At 53.1% G+C, this 21,233-nt stretch overlaps 1 protein-coding gene across 1 annotated transcript; it reads left to right on the forward strand.

Moving 5' to 3' along the window:
* Positions 1-206: 206 nt before the first annotated feature.
* LOC132363458 (H-2 class I histocompatibility antigen, Q10 alpha chain-like) lies at positions 207-21,100 on the forward strand. Its single transcript, XM_059919147.1, has 10 exons — positions 207-231; positions 2,181-2,271; positions 4,649-4,917; positions 8,778-8,885; positions 14,336-14,596; positions 15,826-16,101; positions 18,640-18,909; positions 19,031-19,126; positions 19,452-19,484; positions 19,724-21,100. Exons 1-10 carry the CDS (start codon positions 207-209, stop codon positions 19,786-19,788), a joined length of 1,494 nt encoding a protein of 497 aa, XP_059775130.1. The 3' UTR covers positions 19,789-21,100.
* Positions 21,101-21,233: the final 133 nt, after the last annotated feature.

The following is a 21,233-nucleotide window of genomic DNA, read 5'->3' on the forward strand; positions in this document are numbered from 1 at the left end:
TGTGGCATCAGAGGCTCAGCCCAACATACCTGGGTACATTGCCTTCATGTGCCTGGAGGACCAGATGGTCACCTAGTCTGACAGTGAGCATCGGAACGTGGAGTCCTTGATGCCAGGGGTCCGAGACAGGAGGGAACCTCCTGGGAGTAGAAGTGACCTGGGTGCTGGGCTGGCAGTGCTTGTTCCAGGACTACCTCTATGCCATGATGGGCGACTTCAGTGACAGCCAAGGTGAGTGATTCAGGAGGCAGCACAGCTTCCTGCTGCAGAGACCCCAGGCCTGAGGTCCAGGGCCTCTCTCCTCACCCAGAAGGTCAGGGGGCAGCAATGCAGCCCCTGCTTGGCTGGCCAGTGCCAGTACCCTGGGGAGGGATAGGCTGTCAAGGTTGTGGTGGGGGAAGCAACCCTGAAAAATGGGCAATGCACCTAAAAGCACTGTGTAGAGGGGAGGATCATAAAACAGACTCAGAGGGCATCCAGTCATCCACGTTCAATGTCACCGAAAAGCACAAATACCAACTGCGCGTTTTGAAAGGGTCCTCAGACATTTTTTAATTTATTTTGCATGTTAAATATACATAAAACCTTTTCAAATAGTAAATATTCTCAATAAAAAAATTTTAATAGTGACAATGTGTTTGAATATGCATCATTATTTTTGTTTTTTTAATATTTATTGGAGTATAGTTGATTTACAATGTTGTGTTAGTTTCAGGTGTACAGCAAAGTGAATCAGTTATACATATACATATATCCACTCTTTTTTTTTTTTTTCAGATTCTTTTCCCATATAGGCCATTACAGAGTATTGAGTGGAATTCCCTGTGCTATACAGCAGGGTTTTATTAGTTATCTATTTTATATATAGTAGTGTATATATGTCAGTCCCAGTCTCCCAATTTATCCCTCCCCCACCCCTTATCCCCTGGTAACCATAAGTTTGTTTTCTACATCAGGCCTCTACTTCTGAGTTGTAAATAAGTTCGTTGGTACCTGAAAGGGTCCTCAGGCTTTGAGCAGAAAACCAGTGTGTGAGGCAGTCTGCGTGACCCCTGAGTTCTCACCCCCCCACCACCTCCCACCCTAGAGCACCCTTGATGAGGCTGGGGCCTTCCATGGTTCACGTTCTCCAGCTCATGGCCAGATTCAAGGTCCCGGCTGATGGCAGAGTCCAAGGGTTTTGTCAGTTTGCTCTGATGTGGAGGACTACATCACTTAGAGACTGATGGCTGCCATCATGTCACCCTCAACACCAAGTGCAACTGGGAGGCAACGTGGCCATTGAAAAGCAAAGGAAGTCTGGTCTGGGGCATGAGTGTGTCTACCTCCTGAAGAGGTTCCTAAAGGACCAGAGCAAGCCCGGGGGTCAGACAGGTACCCGTCCCTCCAACCTCTCATCCCAGCAACTCACCATGTCCAAGGTCCCACCAGGTATAACAGCAGGGTTTGGGACCATCAGTGTTGAAGCGGTGCCCAGTAGAGCTGATGGCCAAGCTGCACTGCCCACTGCTTCTCCCGTGATTAGAGACTATGCATCCACAATATCAACACCTCATTCAGCAAAGGCGGAAGCACTACCCCTGTGCCTGTCTTCTGGGGATACTAGGCTGAGAACATCCCAGTGCCCACCCTGGGGCTTTACCATCTCCTGGACAGAGGCTGTCCTCCTACAGGAAGGGCTGAAAATTAATTAATTTTGAAATTAACGTTGAGCCAGAGCACATGGCACATGAGTCTTGATTCCACATCTAGCAGCACCTGTCTACGTCTCTAGCTCTTCATTTGGAAAACGGGGGTAAATTGCATGCACCTCCACACTGGTACAAGGACCACATGAAATTTTGAAAGTGTTCAGTAAGGTGCGAAACACCGTTCACAGGTAAAGTGACGTCATTATTGTCAATGGATGTAGCAGGACACAGGGGCTCTCTGGGGGCATCTCTCTCCCCCTCGAGTGTACAGGCACTCACCTGAGTTTACCTGAGTGCCAGTGTGAGTGTACAAGAGAGGCTGTGAGGGACTGTCTTTCTCTTGTGCCTCCTTTCAAAATGAGGCTGTGGCTCTGGGTGACCAGAACTCAGTGGATTGGAGAGCAAGCTGAGAGGTGCTGCTAGGACCTGGCCCGGAGGTTCAAACGCACCCTCTTGTCTCACTTATGGACTAGATGTTTCTGTTTACAGAATGTCTCCTTGACTGGAAGAACAGAAACATGGTGCATTTTGCTAACCCAGCTGGGCTCCATGCTGCCTCTCTCAACCTGCCTCCTCCAATGTGAGTCCCAGACCCTCCTCCATTTCCCATCCTGTTGCTGGAGGCAGGTGGCATAGAGCAGCCTTAACTCAGGTCTTGTCCCGGGACTTGTAAGGGGGGGTGGGAGGGAGGTCCAACAGGGAGGGGATATATGTATACATATAGCTGATTCACTTTGTTGTACAACAGAAACTAACACAACATTGTAAAGCAACTATACCCCAATTAAAAACAAACAGACAAAACAAAACAAAAAACAGCTCCAAACATGATGGAACACCTGCTGTGCACCCTGCACCCTCAGATGTGTGTCATCTCAGCTAATCAGCCTTCCTTCATTTCCTTGTCTTTTTTTAACATCTTCTAAGCAAAACTCTTTGCTAAACTCTTGGTAGATTACGGTTTACCCCTGTGGTTAGTGAATTTCCAGAACTTCAAAGATCAGATGTACAGAAGAGTCATTTTACCAGCAGTAGAGGGTACCCGGGTGAGGCATTTCAAGCAGGTGTAAAGGGAGTCCTCAACTCACAGAAGTCTGGGGCTCCAAGGGGAGGGTGCTGGTGAGTGTGAAAACCCAGGTGCTCTGGGTTCCCAGAGCAGAAGTTCTGGGGTGCAAGTATTCACTGCTTGGGGTTTACCCCCAGAAACCAGGAGGGGGACAGGGGCAGGGAATGCACCCTCTCATCCTGGAAGGGATCAAAGGCTGGGTACCTTTGATCAAAGCTGGGTACCCCGTGTGGCTCCTCCTGGTCCAAGGTGTGGATGGAAAGACTCTCTGGCAGGAAGCTCCAGCACCCCGCATCCCCCCTGTAGCTCTCTCTTCCCCTCCATTAACACCCTCTTCATGGGTGTGCTGCCATAAGGCAGGTTTCTCAGGATAAGGTTGCCAGGACCATGGTCACTTTAGCTTCACATCCTCACTGGCCAGGGGCCCTCATCCACTTCAACTCCTCTCTCTCCTTCTACAGCACACACGCCCCAGTGTCCCTCCTGACTGTGGACCTGGACAACTTTTAGTATTTCTTCTCTTGCCTTGTCTTTCTCTGAAGGTGAGCTAAGCAGACCTTGGAAGGTGGGGGAAGTGTGAGTGAGGGCAAGGGCTCCAGCTCAGAGAACTTTGTGGTTCCTTCCTGCTCTTAGGTGATGGTAGCCAGCACTCCCCCACAGAAGGAGGCCTGTGTACCATCTTGCTTCCTCCTTCCTCCCCTCAAAGCTCTCAAGCCAGAGCAGTGAAGACCTTGGCCAGGGAGCCTCTTATTGGTAGATGAAGCTTACCCAAAGGTTGTGAAGGGTGAGAATTTTTTTTTTATAAATTTATTTAATTTTATTTATTTATTTTTGGCTGCACTGGGTCTTCGTTGCTGTGTGCGGGCCTTCTCTAGTTGTGGCAAGCAGGGGCTACTCTTCGTTGCAGTGCGTGGGCTTATTGTGGTGTCTTGTTGCAGAGCATGGGCTCTAGGTGCCCGGGTTTCAGTAGTTGTGGCATGTGGGCTCAGTAGTTGTGGCTCGCAGGCTCAGTAGTTGTGGCGCATGGGCTTAGTTACTCCGTGGCATGTGGGATCTTCCTGGACCAGGGCTCGAACCCGTGTTCCCTGCATTGGCACGTGGATTCCTCACCATTGTGCCACCAGGGAAGTCCCTCGATTAACTAGATTTTTCTGATGCCCAACTTCCTCTATTCTTTCCCCTCCTTGTGTTCTTTTGACAGTATTAAAACTCAACAAACGTTGTGTTCTAGACTCAGATCATTACAATCCGGCTTCTCCTCTCCTGTTGTCCTGGCAGGACACCATGTATGTGGTGGCCCCGAGACAGCGCAAAGCTGTACTTCTGGCCTTTCCCTCTGTTGTGTAAATTGCTCCCCTCACTCGCCCCAATCAGGATCACGAAAGCTCTTCCTATGAATTTTCAAATATCAGAAAAGGCCCAGCTGAAAACTATTATCCTGAACATGGGAATCCCTGGTCAGAATTCAGGGGGTCTGTGAACCCAGATGGGGAAAATAACCTTTATTTTCACTAACTTCTAGCTGAAATTTAGCCATTCATCCTGTGATGAGTAGAGGTAGCAAAGCTCAGTGGTGGTAGCAGGACGGTTGCCTCGGTCCCCAACAGAAACCACAGGTGTTTTCGAATCACATGACAGTTGTCTCAGACACGGCCCGACTTTCCAAATGCTTGTAACTTGAGCTTCACTGCCTGGTCTCGTGGTCTCGTTTCGTGAGGCAGTAAAGAAGCATATGTGCTGTATTTCACAATTATCACAAACGATTGGGGGTTTTTTCATGGTTTTTTTCCCGAGACCACCAGAGGGCGCCATCAAGGACCTGCGGGCGGGCCCCAGGGTGAGTGCGGTGGAGCCGCAGCCAGAGACCGGCCGGAGCCTGAACCTGAGCCAGGGCGGGGTCGCAGCTGCCGGGGTCGCAGCTCTCCCGCCCGGACCCCGGCGAGGGACGCGTCCTACGGTCGGACGGCGGCCGGCGTTGGCACGAGGCCCCTGCCCCACAGCTGAAGACGGACTCCACCGGGACCGGCACCCTGGGGCAGCGCGTGAGGCTGCCGATCAGGCGGCCGCAGAGTCCCGGGAGTGTGCGGGACCGGCGGTCGCCGCCGCCACCGCTGCTGCTGCTGCTGCTGCTGTTGGGACTGGTGCGGGAGGGCGCAGCAGGTAACCGGGCGGAGAGGTGTGGGAGTAGGGGCGGACCCCCAATCGTCCCGCAGCCTCGCGCCTGTGGCGGTGCTAGGGAGAGATCCGCCAAGAACGCGGAAGCTATTCCGGGTTTGGGGGAGGGGGCGGGATGGTGAATTGGAGAGCTGATCCAAGATCGCAGGGGTCGCTGAGCCCCGGGCTAGGCAGGGCCCCTGTTTTGCCGCCTCCCATTTCAGACCCCTGATCGGACTGAGCGGCCAAGAGGGTGGGGACCCCGCGGGGCTGGCGGGGCGCGGGGGCTGGTAGTAACCAGCCGACGCCACAGCTTCCTGGGGGTCCCTTGGCCTCTCTGGAGGACGCCGCTCGCGCTCGGCTCCCAGGGCTGGGTCCTCCAGGAAGGCCCTGGGGAAGCTCCGTGGAGGCAGGAACCTGAGCGCCGCCTGCACAGCCTCTGCCTGCTAGCTCGGCGAGGCACCTGCCCATCGCTATAGGTCTCCCTGGCTCCTTGGCGAGGTTCTCTCGGGTTGCCCGGGCAGCCCCTTGTTGAGGTGGCGGGTGATGCGGAGCAAGAAGGATTTTTCTGACCTAGCGGGGAATTTCCATCCTTTAGCCATTTCCGTTCTGCACGCAGAACTGCAGGGCCGGACCTCCCCCGGGATTCCCGACCGCTCCCACCGAGCACCGCCCACTCTGACCGCACAGATGCCTGAAAGTTTATTAGCACAGGCGGGGAGTGTCCACCATCATGGCAGTAATAATAGCTGATGTCCTTTATTCCAGGCTGTGTTCTAAGGGCTTCACGTCCAAGAAGCCATTTCGGCTCTCAGAACATACAAAATTTACAATTTACAGATTTAAAATAGGGCCCAGAGCGGGCGCTAGGTGGCAGCACTGGGATCCAGAGTCGGAGTTCTTAACTTTTTTGTGCTTGGACCCTGTCTCAGAATGTTTCTAATACATAAAATGAAATACATAGGATTCCAAAGGAACCCAATTATGTTTTTATAAAGCTATTAAAAAATTTAACTAGAAATATAAGTTTGTGATATATAATATATGTGCTTCTAAGTTAGCACGTTAAAGAATGCATTAAATAAAGCAGAAGCTAACACACTATTGTAAGGCAATTATACTTCAATAAAGATGTTTAAAACAACAATTCCCAGAATTTGGAAGTAGTGAGGGTAAAGCATATTTCCAGGTGTCTGCAACAACTGTCATGTGATTCGAAAACATCTGTGGCTTCTATCAGAGACCAAAGCACAGGTTCTGCTAATCCTGCTGAGCTTTGTTGCCTCCATTCAGCATGGAAGAAAGGCCAAACTTCAGCTAGAGGTTAGTGAAAATAAAGAGGTTATCTTTTCTCTCCAAGTTGAGGCTCCTGAATGCAATAGGATGCACCTTCAGGAGGATTCAGCCCTCAGCTCCCCATGGGAAACACTTGAAGGAGAATCACCCTGGATGTCTGGGCAGGAGATCAGTGGAGAGAATGGAGCCAGGGATGGGGAAGAGTTTGGCCAGTGTCCCTGGAACAGGGACCCCAGGGAAGTGGGGCTGTGAACCTGAAAACCAGGACTGGTCACACTGTGTCTCTGGGCCAAGACTGTAACCAGTCCTGGTTCTCAGGTTCACACATCCCCTGAGGATCCTTCTTACAGCTCCCCCCCAGGGGTGATATAGGGGCGCATAGGCGATTCCAGTTGTGCATGGCAGGGATGGTCATGGGTGTGTGTGCATAGACCCTGTAGCCTTGTGAGGGGAATGGTCAAGGCTGGCCCAGGGGGACAGGTCCCCAAGCCAAGGAGGGAAGGAATGGAGGGTGACCCTGGTGTGTGCCAAACTGTAGGAAAGAGATGGCACATGGCAGGGGGGTAGCTAGGCATCTCCAGCAAGCCCCCTCACAAACGCTCCTGGACGCCAGGCTTTGCCGGCAGGAGGTGGGGAATGAAGAAGTGGATTTCGAGGGGCAGATGTCATGAGTCACGCAGCAGGGAGTTCTAAGCCTCATAGCAGCACCCTATGACAAGGATTCAATTATTATCCCCATGGTAAATATAGGGAAACTGAGGCTCAGAGAGGTTAACTGGCTACCCAGGGTCTCACAGAGTCTCACGGCTGGTTAGGATTTGGATTCCAGGCTGGCTCTGGAGCCCACGCTGCCTCAGGCAAAAGCTGAGGCAGCGAGTCCTGGCCGGGTGAGAGGAGATGGCAGAACTAATCAGTGGCCCTTGGGATCAAAACTGTGAGAGGCAGATTAAGTAGAGATAAATGATTACAAAGCTGGTTACTACAGCAAAGCTGGAATTAGGGCCTGGGGAGTTGGGGTGAGAGCAGGGTAAGGGCCGTACTCTTGGGTATCTGGCCTGGGCAACCAGCGGGCACCGAGATAGGAGCAGCATCAAGGGCAGGCTAGGGGAGGGACTGCAGAGGCCAGTCCTATAGAACTTCAAGGGCCATGACCACTGAGACTGCTTCTGGTCTCCCTCTTCCCCTTTCCACCCTCCTCCTCACGTGACTCTGCGGGCCCTTGTTACTCTGCCTCCCCCTTCCTGCACTCCATCTCAGGTTCATCTAAGCCAGGGATTCAGGGTCCCCTCCATGCTGTCCACAGCCACACCCTTTCTCTGGCCCAGACCTTGCCCTTGAACTCCAGTCCGTAGGACCTGACCCAATTTGGCCTCAAGGAGAAACTGAGGCACGAAGAGGCAATCTAGCCCTTATTTTCCTCCCCAGACTCATCTCTTGCATTTGCAGTCGTCCCTTGACCTTGGTTTTCCTGAACACACCACACTCTTTTTCATTCCAGCCATTCCCATGTGCTAGTGCTTGTCCCTAGAGCAGTCCTCAAACCTTAGAATCACCCAGAGGGCTTGCTGAACTACAGAAAGCTAGGACCCACCCCCAGAGCTTCTGATTCAGTAGGGCTGGGGCCCAAGAATTTGTATTTCCCCAGGTGAGGCTGATGCAGCAAATTCTGAAACTACACTAGACTCACGAGCCCAAAATTTTCTTCCCTCCTCACCCACCCTACTGCCTGGTAACTCACACTGGGGAGGTTTCCTCCAGGTTTCAGCCTACAAGACCTCTGACCTCAGCACCCTCCTGCCCCAGGATGCTGGGCACCTGGTACCTCCTGCTCCCCAACACTTGTCAGCCCCCACTGGCCTTACTGGATCTGCTTGTTTAATTGCTCAATTGTCCCCTTCCCTGCCAGACCTGAGCTCCCTGGGGGCTATGCCTGTCTCTCTGTCCCCACACACACTCCCACCTGGCTCAGTTGCTGGCTTGTAGTAGGTGCTCAGTAGATGTTTGTCAAATGAGTAATATTGCAAGGGAAGAGGTCAGGGCCGGCACAGCTGAGCAGGTGGGCAGGGCAGAGCCAGGTAGAGCCAGGAGTGTACCTGGGCTCTCCTCCTGGCAGCACATGAGAATCACCTGGGAGTTTTCAACGCCCGCCAGTGTCCAGCCCTCCCTTACCCCCAAATCCACTAAATCCATATCAATGGCAGGACTGTCAAAGCAGTGTTGGGCAGCCGGATGGAGAACCTCTAGCAAAGCCTAGTCCTGGTTTCCCTCCTCTCCAAGTGGGAACAATCAAGACCTGCCTCACAGGAATGCAGGGAAAACACCACGAATCAATACTTGTAAAGCTCAGGAACCACACCTGGCACCAAGGCCCAGAACTCAGCCCTGCTGGCTTTGCGCCTGGATGCTGGGGGGAGTTTCCTGCCACTCTTGTGGCAAAGGCGCCACGTCCCTCTTCCCTTTCAACGTGCCTCTCATCGTCATTCCATACTATCTCTCCCAGCGAACACAAGGATGCGTAGGATGTTTATAGCTTGAGATTCATACTTCCCTTTTCCATTTCTCCCTTGCAGAGAGTCCCTGGGGGCTGCCCTTGGTGGCCGATAGCCCAGCGGCCAGGGCAAAGGTGGTGATGGCAGAACTGGCACACCTGAAGTTGGAAAAGAAGCCGTGGCCTGCAAGTAAGATCGTGCCTGCCTGCTGAACAAGGGGTAGGATGGTGGAGGCCAGGAGCCCCCAGTCTGCAGGAGGCCGTGTGCACAGCCTGGGAATCTGGTGGACTGTCTTGGGGTGGGGGAACTCTACCAGAGTAGAGGACACAGAGGCCAGAGCCTTTGGAGGGTGTCCCAGGGGATGAGACCTGACCTCCAGCAAGCTGGCCCCGCACTCAGGCATCTTTCCCCACCCCCGACTCCAGCTCTCTCCTTCCCACGGCCACCTCTCCCTTCAGAATAGGGAAGGACTGAGACTAAGAAGATGAGGTCTCCATGCCTGTCCTTCTTCCTTATTTTCATTATCTCACTGAATGCTCTAGCACTCTGGAGCAGGTCCGTTAATTGCACCCACTTACAGATGAGGACACCAAGGCTTGGAGCTGTGAAATAACTTCCTCAAGGCCACTGGCAGTGCTACATGATTGTGGGGGAAGTGATGCAGATGCAAAACAGTCTCCTGGGCAGAGTGGGAAAGGGGCTGGCCTCCTCCCTCCTCCACCACAGTCAGAGGAGGTAAAAGGCTGGGCCAAAGCGGGTGCAGGACTGCTCCTTGTCAGGGGACTGGCCACATGGCCCAGTGACCAGGAAGTGGCAGTGGAGGGGGTCGGGGGTGGGAAGCTGATGGTACAAACAGGCCCTGAAGCAACGATGGGCATGTAGCCACTTCCTTAGGCCATGTCACAGCAGGAGCAGATCCCCCTGGACGCCTGCTGTGTGTCCCCCACTTCCTCCTGCCATGGTCCCACAGTGCCTGGCACTGACCCCTCCCAGCCTGGCAGGTGGTATCACCTCCAAAGCCAGGAGATGGATGGCCTCCTTCGGCTTCTTTTGCCACACTCTGGGCTGCAGCCCAAGGCATGATGATCCCTCCTGGGCCCAGTTAGCAAGTGGGAGTCTAGTCCCAGCTGAGACTGTCCTCCTGGGGAAAAGATGGGAATGGGCAGGGTGTGAGCCCCTGCAGAGAGCCGGCTGGGCTCTCAAGACCATCTGGCAGGCAGAGCAGAGAGCAGTGGGATTTTCAGAGAGGAAGGGATGGCAGGCCCCTCCCTGGATACAGGGGAGGCAGTACCTGAGTCAGCTGAGGGGGTCACAATCATGAACTTGCCCTAAAAGCAGGTCCTTGACTCTCAGGATGGGTACCAGATGCCAGGATGTAGGCCATGGTGAAGCAGTCCAGGGCAGAGCAGATGCCAGGAACCAGAGCCCTCGTGGCAGGGATGGCTAGGCCAGAGGGCTATATCCAGGCCATTCCAGACACCATCTGGACAAGCCTGGAAAGGATTCAGAATTCAGCCCCTTCTTTCACCCCTACACCTACTGCACTGAATCACACCACCATTTTGTTTTTCCCCTGCATTCTTGCAGCAGCCTCAGAACACCCCAAGCATGCTCCTGCCTCAGGACCTTTGCACTGACTTTCCCCTCTGCAGACCTGGAATTCTGTCTCCCAGATCTTTACATGCTGGTTCCTTGAGTTGTTTAAGAGTTTCCTTTCTGGGAAGGCCTTCCCTGCCCATTCGATCTAAAATTTTCAACTCCTCCCCTAACATTTTGTATATCTCTGCTTTATTTTTTTCCCTCAGCACTTATCACTATCCAGCCTACCATACATTTTACTCATTTATCTTGCTTATCCTACATTCATGTAAGCTTCCTGAGAGCAGGCACTTGGGGCTCTTTGGGTTATCCCAGCATCCCCAAGGCCTCGGAGATAGCCAAACAGTAGGTGCTCAGAAAGTACTTGCTGAGTGGGGCGGCAGGGTGGGCCCTGCTGGGCCATATGATCTAGGCTGCCAGGATGAGCAGAGCTGAGCCATCTTAAATTGCAGCCAGGATGGTGTCTTGGGAGGGCAGAGAGTGGAGAGATGCCATGGGGAGGGGCCTTCTCATGTGTCCCCAGCCGCTCAGTGTCACCCAGAAGTGTGTTCACTAAAGGGCGGGTGCAAGCCAAGGATCACCTCGAGAATCTGGGTGTGCAATCTGTTCCTGCCTTTCACTACTGGTGTGAGCTTTGCAGGTGGCTTTGCCTCCCTGTGGCTCAGTTTCCCCATATGTCATAGATAGGTACAATAGTACCCGCCTGATAAAGTTGTTATGAGGGTGACCTGGCCAACATCTTATAAAGTGCTCAGGACAGGGCCAGCCCCTAAGTGCTTTAAAAGTGTTTTGTAAATTTTAAAATATATATATATGGATCGACTTCCCTTCATTTTAACCAAAAGTAACGGGCCACTAAAGCAGCTAACATTAATAAATAGTAACATCACATAGTAAGCAAGGTCGTGCACCTGCCCTAACAGAACAACCAGGTGTGTGTTGCTCCCTTTCCCACTGGGCCTGACCTCAGGATCACTTGCTCTTTCCTGCATTTTCCACACCTGGGGAAGAGCACATCAGCCCCTTCACGGCCTCTTTGCTTAGGTGACGGGAGCACCAGGGTTCCTGGGCCTCTACTTCTGTGTCCCTCAGTCTTTTTTTTTTTTTTTTTTTTTTTAATTAATTTATTTATTTATTTATTTTTGGTTGTGTTGGGTCTTCGTTTCTGTGCGAGGGCTTTCTCTAGTTGCGGCAAGCGGGGGCCACTCTTCATCGCGGTGCACGGGCCTCTCACTATCGCGGCCTCTCTTGTTGCGGAGCACAGGCTCCAGACGCGCAGCCTCAGTAGTTGTGGCTCACGGGCCCAGTTGGTCCGCAGCATGTGAGATCTTCCCAGACCAGGGCTCGAACCCGTGTCCCCTGCATCGGCAGGCGGATTCTCAACCACTGCGCCACCAGGGAAGCCCTGTCCCTCAGTCTTTGGCACAGCTTTCAGAGGATGTCCTTGCTCCCAGATGGTGCATTCTCCTCTCTCTCTCTCTCTCTCTCCCTCCCCCCTCCACTACCCTCCCCCGGCCCCAGGACTCACTGGCCACCAAACTCTCAGGACCTAATGGGCTTCAGTTGAATACTATTTGTTTCCTGTAGCTGCTGTAACAGATGACCACAACTTGGTGGCTTAAAGCTACACATTTATTCTCTTACAGTTCTGGAGGTCAGAAGTCCAAAATGGGTTTCACTGGGCTGAAATCAAGGTGTTGGCAGGGCCAGCTCCCTAAAGAGGCTGTAACGGAGAATCTGCTTCCTTGCCTTTTCCAGCTTCTAGAGCTGCATTTCTTGGCACATGGTGCCTTCCTGCATCTTTCTCTGCTTTCACATCACTTTCTCCTCTGACATCATGGACTCTCCTTCTGCCTCCCTCTTCTAAGGACACATTTAGGGCCTGCCTAGACAACCCAGGATAATCTCTCCATCTCAAGATCCTTAATTTCATCTGCAAAACTCCTGTTACCATATAAGGTAACATTCAAAGGTTCCAGGGGTATCTTGGGGGGCCATTATTCAGCCTACCACACTATGCTTCCTGAGCTGGGGAGACAGAGGCAGGACAGGAAGCCCAGCTTGCATGGCTTCCTCACCACCCAGGAGGCCAGCAGCTACCCAAAGACACAGGATCTTTGCCCTCCCTCACTTCCAGGGCAGGTAGAGCTGCTGCAGATCAGAGCTAAGGAGTGGGTGGGTCACCTTGACACAGAGAAACCGTAGCCTCTGTTCTCCCCAACGCCTTTGTGCCCGTTCACATCTGCCAGCACAGGAGCACGCCACACTGATCTTAACTCAATGGTGTGCAAGCAAACAGCACCGTGAGAGAGACTCCAGGCGTTTCCCAGGAGGCCCACACCAGCCCAGGCCCGATGTTAACCCTTCACTCAAACACTCTTAACATTGACCCCTCTTGCCTCCCATGAGGAGGTTTCTCCAGCCGTGAGAAGAGAACACCTCTTTCCTCAGCTTAGAAAAAGGCAGCAAACCCTGGGGAGAGAATCTGGGCTGCCCTCTTTCTAGTGCATGCCTTTGAGTGCTATACGTGGCCTCCCCTGGACCTCGGTTCCTTTATCTGTAAAATGGGGCCAACCACACTGACCTCTTAGGTTTATTGTAAAGATCAGCTGAGAGAGTGAGTGAGGAGCAGTTAAACCAGTGCAGGCACACAGTGGTCATTCCAAAAATGGCAGCTGTGATTATTGTCACTGCCATTCATGTTCTTATTTTTTGTCCAGTTCAACAAAGGCCGGAAGTAAGTGCTCACTGTGTGCCAGCTGTGCTGCTAGGCCCTGGGGAAACAGCGATGACAGAGTCGGATGTATTGCCCACCCTCATGGAGTCCACAGTTTCACAGGGAGCACAGGAAACTATTGAGACCCCTCTGAGGGACATCAGGCTGAAATCAGGAGGACTTCCTGGAGGAGGGGACACCTCACTGCAACCTGAGGGATGAGGAGACTGGCTGAGAGAAAACAGAGAGGGGAGTGCCCAGGGCAGAAGAAACAGCAGGTTCAGAGGGCCTGGGAGGAGTTTGGTGTGGCCTGAAGTAACAGGAAAGCAGTAAAAAAAGAGCTGTGAGTGTGGAGATGTGTTTGACTTCTTTCTCACTTGAATGTTCAACCATCGAGCACCTACTGTGTGCCAGAAGCTAATCTAGGTGCTGGGGAAACAGAACAATCCATACAGGAATCGCTGCCCTTAGGGAGCTGACACTGCAGAGGAGAGGCAGACCATTAACAAGACAAACAAAGTGCATATTCTCTAGGAAGTGTAGTGCTATGGCGAAAAATAACACAGACAGGAGTGTTGAGGGATAAAAACTTCTGAGCAAAAAGTTTTTTTTTAAATTAGGTAAGAGAGTAAGCCAGGGATATCTCTGAGAAATGTGGCCTGAGTTTCTTAAGATACAGCATTTGTTTTAATAGCTTGAGTCAGGACTGGCTGCTAAGTAGATTTCATCTCCAGCACCAAGTTTAACTGATGAGTTGGTGCTTTTGGAGACATAGTAGAGAGGCAGCATTTGGACTCAAAGAGAAAAGAGATTGGCTAGTAACGTCTGCTGTGGGAGCAGGAGGGAGTGGGGAATGGAGTCAAGATGCCACCAGCTTGGCAGCAGTGATTCAAGCTAAGAATGATGGCCAACCTTTCCCAGGCATGTCTGGGCAATGAATAGTTCCACATAAATTAAGCTTCTTAACAACCAACTCTTAAAAAGAAATCTTTTTAATTGTGAAATGGGAAACCAGACAATCATACTTATTAGAGATGAGTATAAAGTATGAGTAAGGAGGCCCTGAGTGAAGAAGAGCTGAGAAACTTCCTTAATGCATGAACTTCGTTCTCAGTGTTTGACTGATTCTGTCCATATTTAAACTTTTTGGATGCCCTTATTTTTTCCACTGAAATTCCCAGTTCTTGCTCTTGCTGATAACGAATTCTCTGGATAAGTCTCCACTGCCAACCCTACCCAGCACACTGACCACCACCCCCCGACCCCCACCCAGTGCAGACCCTGGCAGTCCACGTGAGCCTGAGACCAGTGTGTGTTTCCACAGGGACACACTCGCTCCACTACTACTACCTGGCCCTATCAGAGCCAGGCCCGAGCCTCCCGAAGTTTCTGGCTGTGGGCTATGTGGACGACCAGCCCTTCATCCGGTTTGACAGTCGTGTGGGCAAGGCTGAGCCCCAGGCCCCATGGATGACACCAATGGATGCCCAGTACTGGGAGACGGAGACCAAGAAGCAGGAGAAATGGGCGGAGGTGCAGCAGGTGGAGATGTGGACGGTGATGGGCTACCACAACCACAGCAGCGGTGCGTTGGGCGGACTCGCCATGCTCCTTCCTTCACGCTCTGCACACTGACCCTCGAGGCAACCATGCCTGTCATATGGTGTGGGGCAAGCTTCTGATACTTGGCTCTTCTCAGTCTCCTTCCCCCGACAGCCAAGCAGGGGCCTCAGGGCCTCAGAATCAGTCGGGGCTTCAGCAGCCAGCCCACAGGCCAGTGCAGCCAGCATCCACAGGAGCAGAGGGCCCATGATACCTCCCCCTCTCCCCTTGGCTACCCAGGGTTCTGCACCTCAGCAGACTGGGAGAGGCGTTTCCCTGCCTCACGCACCACCCTCAAATCACACCTGCCCACCCCAGGTCCTCAGGATGCCATCTCAGCTTCCCCATCTCAGCAACAGCGAGCTTACACCTACCACCAAGGCTGCTGCTAATTCTCAATGAAGTGCTTATGGAGCACAGCTTGTTCACACAGCACCCTCCTGCTCTGTGCCCAGACACACCCAAATGACCAGACTAAAAGCCTCGGGTCCCCAGAGGCCTCAGAAAGAGTAGATAGAAAGGACTGAGCCTGGGAAGGGCTGTGCATCAGCCCAGGGCCCCCAGGATAAGCATGGCATGACATAGTCTTAGCACTGAGGACATTATACACCCATAAGTAGTGTGGGATATGAAATAAGGATGTGTCTAATTATGAACTTGAGTGTTCGTCCCACATGAGAGGCCCAGCAGGTTTCTCAGCCCAGGCTGCTTATCAAAATTACTTGGGAGAGTTTTTTTAATAAACTTATTTATTTTATTTATTTATTTTTGGCTGCATTGGGTCTTCAGTTCTGCGTGCGGGCTTTCTCTCTAGTTGCAGTAAGCGGGGGCTACTCTTCACTGCGGTGCGCGGGCTTCTCATTGCATTGGCTTCTCTTGTTGTGGAGCACGGGCTCTAGGCGTGCGGGCTTCAGTAGTTGTGGCTCACGGGCTCTGGAGTGCAGGCTCAGTAGTTGTGGCGCACGGGCTTAGTTGCTCCATGGCATGTGGGATCTTCCCAGACCAGGGATCGAACCCATGTCCCCTTCATTGGCAGATGGATTTTTAACCACTGCGTCACCAGGGAAGCCCCAGTTTTTGTTTTTTTTAAATGCTGACACCCTGTCCCTCCGCCCTTTGGAGGCCCCTCTGGGTGGTGGGCTTCTCCGCGGCTCTCAGGGACTTGACGCCCCCGGCCACCACTAACCAAAGCCTTCTTATCTGAACACACAGGCATGCACAGCACTCAGCGCATGTTTGGCTGTGAGATCCAGGAAGACGGCCGCTACAGGGGCTTCTGGCAGTTTGGCTACGATGGGCAGGACCACCTGTCGCTGGACCTGGAAACCCTGAGCTGGGTGTCAGCTGAGCCCGTGGCCACGCGGACCAAGCACTGGTGGGAGACAGAGCGCTGCTACGCAGAGTACGACAAGGCCTACCTGGAAGGCCCCTGCCTTGCCTCCCTGCACAGATACCTGGAGCTGGGAGGCCAGAGATTCAGCCGGAGAGGTAAGGCCCACCCTGTGGCAATGCAGAATGGCCCCATGCTCCCATTCTCGAGAGCCATCCCATTTGACAGAGAAGCCTTTGGTGGGGGGGGGGGGGGGGGTGAGGAAGTAGGCAGTGTCCCCCTGGCTCAGACAAGCCCACTGGGACCCAGAAAGATGGCCAGCTAGCCAACAGCTTTTTCCTGCAGAGGAGTAAGAAAGCCCAGACCACAGACCTTCACTCCAAGTGAGGTGGAGTGGGGAGTTCTGGAGTCTCCCCTGTCCCAGTGTGGTCTTGGAGAATAAACCCCCGTATTCTGGGCCTCATTTTGTTCATCTACAGAGCGAGTGGGTTCAACTAGGTGCTCATAAAGTCCTTTTGGGGTTTAACATCCTTTGGCTCTGCTCCTTGGGAAACAGACCCCAGGCCCCAGGGGATAGCATCCCTCACCACTCCCTGGACCACTGGGGACTGGCCAGGGAAACTGAAGCCCTTTGCCCCTCTCCTCCCTCATACCCCTCATGCTAAACATGCTCCCCAGACTCCAGGTGCATCGCAAACTTCTCCTGAACCCAGTCAGCAGGGCTGGAGACGCAAGGGCTGGGATGGACACTAGGGAAGGTGGGTGCTTTGGGGTGCCGAGGGTGAAAGCCTCATGGCTGTGGTGGTCAGGGAGGCTGCTAGGGGTTGGGCTGATCAGAGCACCCAGCACACCGTGATGTCTGGTGATTGAGTAGTGGGATGTGAATCAGTTGAGGTAATGGGGAGGATATTCCTCAAAGGGAGGACAGGACAGATAACATCAGGAGCAGAAGATGTGATTATGAGAGCAGAGCGTGGTGGTTCAGGGCTCAGGCACTGGAGCCTAGCCTCTAGATACACATCCCAGCTCTAGGATTTGCTGGCTGTGTGACCTTGGGCACGTTACTTGCCCTCTCTGTGCCTCAGTGTCCTCATCAGTATAATGAGGATGGTAATAATACCTGCTGCCTCCCCAAAGCAAACATATTGGTGTGCGTTAAATAAGTAGTGTGGAACTCTCATTCAGCACCAGGTGTTGTCCTATGTCCTTCACCTGGTAGATTATTCAGGATTCTCCACAGAAACAGAACCCACAGGATGCATAGAGAAAGAAAAAAAGAGATGTGTTCTAAGGAGTTGGGTCACATGACTATGGAGGTAGAGAAGTTCCAAGATCTGCAGTCAGCAAGCTGGAGACCCAGGAAGAGCTGATGTTGCAGTTCTGGTCTGAGACCAAAGGCCTGAGAACCGGGAGAACCAGTGGTGTAGTTCCACTCCGAATGCTGGAAAGTTCAAGACCCAAGAAGAGTCAGTGTTTCATTTTGAGTCTCAAGGCAGGAAAGACCAGTGTTCCAGCTCAGTAGTCAGGCTAGAGGAGCTCCCTATTACCCAGCCTCCTTGTCCCGCTCAGATCTTCAGCTCAGTGAACTGGCTCACCCACATTGCAGAAGGCAATCTGCTTTACTTAGTCCACTGATTCAAATGTTAATACCACCCAGAAACACCATCACACACCCAGAAAGATGTTTGACCAAATGCTTGGGCATCCCGTGGCCCAGGGAAGTTGATACAGAAAATGAACTATCACCCCTGAATTACGTCATTTGGAACTCGAACTCTGAGCAGAAGGAATGATGAAGGAAGGCCCTGAGCGCTGGCAGAGGGTTGTGGACAAGAGTCAGACTGGGCTTCATATCCAGGATGTCCAGCTCCGGAGCCCACAGTCATAACCATTCTCATTATAGGGTCAGAGAAGTATCATCCTTCTTGCCCTCATTTAACAAACTCTTTTTTTTTTTAATAAATTTATTTATTTATTCATTTATTTAATTTTTGGCTGCATTGGGTCTTCACTGCTGCACGCGGGCTTTCTCTAGTTGCAGTGAGCGGGGGCTACTCTTTGTTGCAGGGCGCAGGCTTCTCATTGTGGTGGCTTCTCTTGTTGCAGAGCTCTAGGCGCACGGACTTCAGTAGTTGTGGCATACGGGCTTCAGTAGTTGTGGCTCGCGGGCTCTAGAGCACAGGCTCAGTAGTTGTGGCGCACGGTCTTAGTTGCTCCGCGGCATGTGGGATCTTCCCGGACCAGGGCTCAAACCCGTGTCCCCTGCATTGGCAGGCAGATTCTTAACCACTGCGCCACCAGGGAAGCCCCAGCAAACTCTTATTAGGCACCTCCTGTATGCAGGAAGTCACAGGGGCAAGTATGTCAAGTCTCTGAGAAAACCCTAGGGTCTCTGTAGGGAGAAGGGGGAGGGTCAGTCTAGGGCCCAACAGCCCCACCCAGGACCCTCCTTGGAGGTTGAGGACAGAAAGTCATATCCCCCTCATGGAAGTTCCCGGGACAGTGCCCCTCTGGAATGGTGGGCAATGGGTTGTCCCTGCTTGCAGCAGTAATTGGGTGCCTCCCCTGGAGAGAGACCCTGTCCCTATTTCCTTGCCCTCCACCCTGGAGGCTGCGGGAGGAGCCCAGGATTAAGCATGAGGGATGGGCAGAGAGCAGGCACTCACCAGCCTTCCTCGCTCCACCTCTCCCCGCAGAGCCACCCACAGTGCGGATAACAAAGCACTCGGCCAAGGATGGGGGCACCACCCTGAGGTGCTGGGCCCTGGGCTTCTATCCACACGACATCTTGCTGAGCTGGTGGCTGGGGGAGAAGGAGCTGGATTCTGAGTATGTGGAGACACGCCCCAGTGGGGACGGCACCTATCAGACGTGGGCGGCTGTGTGGGTGCCGGCGGGGGAGAAGGCCCAGTACACCTGCCACGTGCAGCACTCCAGCCTGAACCGCACGCTCACTGTGTCCTGGGGTGAGGAGCTGGGGCTTGGCCCGGAGCGGGTGAGGAGGGGCAGGGGAGGGCCCAGGGCACCTGGAGACAGTCCCATGGACTGGGATGGGGGGGGTGTCCCCTCTTCTCTGTCTTTTCTTAGAGTCCTCTCATCCTGGACTTATTGCCATGGTTATCTCCCTCATCCTGGTCTTGCTGGTGGTTGTTGGTGGTGTGATCTTGACCAAGTGCATTCAAGGTAGGTGGGGAAGAAACAAAGGAGTGGGAGGCCCTCTGGCTGGTCCAGCCTTATAGGGAAGAATGCTGTGCTCCCATCCCTGCAGCTAGAACTGTTCCCTCCTGGGGAGCAGCAACTACTGCTGAGGTCCTGCCCCCTGTCCCCCACCTGTGGAAAAGCCCAAACGTCCCCACCCCACGGCTGCACACCACCCCGAGGACCCTGCAGATCCCACAGTCAGGGGAGACCACTGGGCCTGACTTTGGAAAGGGCCCAGAGCGGGAGCGGGAGGGGGAAGGTGGGGACACACCACCCACCTCCTCTCTTGTGTTCTCTTTCCCCACAGCCAGGAATAAGGAATCTTACGAGCAAGCCCCAGGTGATTGTGGGATGGAGCGGTTGGGGAGAGGAAGTCCCAGGTGTTCTCAAGCACGGCCGGGATGCCTTGGAACTCAGGATGGGGGCGGGGCATGGGGTGGGTGCCTTCCCTGGCCTCAGCCTCCCGCCCCATCCCACCATCCTGGAGCCAGGCAGAGGGGGCAGGGAGCACTCCAGGGAGTTACCACCTGGGTTTGGGGTGGGGGGGGCTGGGGTCACCTCCCTCCTTTCTCCCTGCAGGTGGAGAGGACCCCCATAATTCCCAAAGCCCAGCAAGAGCAGGGGCTACTCAACTCATCTGCTGACAGAAGGTCACCGTCACAGATCAAGGAGGTGTTTTGTGGGGTGTTTGGGGACCTGAAGGCCCCCTGTGCGCGCTGGCTGGCTGGTGTGAAATCTGGCTGTGAAGGGCCCACCCCACCCCAGCACTGAGGCGTCCTCCCCTCATCAGCCTTGTTACAAGCGGCCTGTGCCACTAAGACGGCTCTGCCATCTTCCTGAAGTCCTTTTAAAAGTCTAATTATTTCCTGTTTCGGGGATGGGGAGGAGGGCAGTAGTAATTCCTCAGATTGTTTTACACTTGACAAGTTGCAAAATGATTTCATGTTAAGTGTAAATCCCACTTGAGCCTCTCAGGCCCCCTGTGAGTTTGGCTACGTTATTCTCATTCCCACTTCCCCAACGTGAAAACCAAGGGTCTGGGCAGTCAGGGAAGAACCAGAACAATAGTCAGAGAGCTACAGGGGCAGCACCCTTCATGCACCTGCCAGCATCAGGAAGAAATGGCTGAATGCCTGCCTCATTTATAAGTGTGTTCTTTTATGTATGTCTGATCCCCTTTTGTAAAGATTAGAGTGTTGGGGCTGTGAGGGTGTAGGGGAGGTGGCAAGGGTGGGAACATGTGTATGTGAGGGTGTGTGGGTGTGTATGTGTGAGGGTGAGAGGATATAGGGTGTATTTGAGGGTGAGTGTAGGTGTGGTGAGTGGGTGTCCTTGCATATACGAGGAGAAGCTCAGAGAGACAGGTGCCTGGGGGCCTGTTCGTTGGTCCCAGGCAGCTGGAGGATGAGAAACAACACAGGCCATATTTTCCATTATTTCCTGTCCTTTTGAATGATTTGAATTTTTGCAATAAGCACGTGTTACTTTTACAATAAGGGAAAGACCCCTTTTCGCTGTGTCCTGTGGAAATGCTTGTGAAGGATATGTCTGGAGAAGGCCCAGCCTCATCTCTGCATTTTCAGTGGAGCAGAAACCCCATGTCTCCTCTATGAACAAGAATCCAGTCTCACGGCCATTTGATGTGCTAAGGGGCTGGGACTCCAGAGCCCTGGCAGAGAGAGGGAGTGCTCCACTGTCATAAAGGACACAAGGCCAGACCCCTCCCAGGGCACCCTCTGCCTCCCCTTCAGCTGACCCCAAGGTGTGACAGAGACTCCTGTGGGGACTTTTGAAACCTCCGTGTCTGCAGCCCTGGGAGGTTCCGAGCCTGAGGATGTGAACGACTGTAATACTAGAAAAAGATTCAGCCTGCCCTGGTGGCTTGCAGGACCTCAGCAGTGAGCTTGTAATTATCAGATTGTCCTGAAGACGTGTCTTAAATGTCTGTCTTTCTCAGTGATGTTGTCATGTTCCATATATGCTGAGCAAACCACATACTAAGCAGGGTTCTAAGCACGTTACTGTATACCAAGCTGTTTAATCCTCAAAGCACATCTGTGCGGGAGAATTAATACTCCTGTGCTATAGG

The sequence above is a fragment of the Balaenoptera ricei genome, chromosome 3, assembly GCF_028023285.1.
Source record: "Balaenoptera ricei isolate mBalRic1 chromosome 3, mBalRic1.hap2, whole genome shotgun sequence".
Taxonomy (NCBI): Eukaryota; Metazoa; Chordata; class Mammalia; order Artiodactyla; family Balaenopteridae; genus Balaenoptera; species Balaenoptera ricei.

Excerpts from the sequence above, each read along its gene's own strand:
- LOC132363458 (XM_059919147.1), top strand. The coding sequence starts at position 207 with ATGGGCGACTTCAGTGACAGCCAAG. Across the intron at positions 14,597-15,825 it reads CTACCACAACCACAGCAGCG|GCATGCACAGCACTCAGCGC; the intron begins GTGCGTTGGGCG and ends CTGAACACACAG. Across the intron at positions 18,910-19,030 it reads CACGCTCACTGTGTCCTGGG|AGTCCTCTCATCCTGGACTT; the intron begins GTGAGGAGCTGG and ends GTCTTTTCTTAG.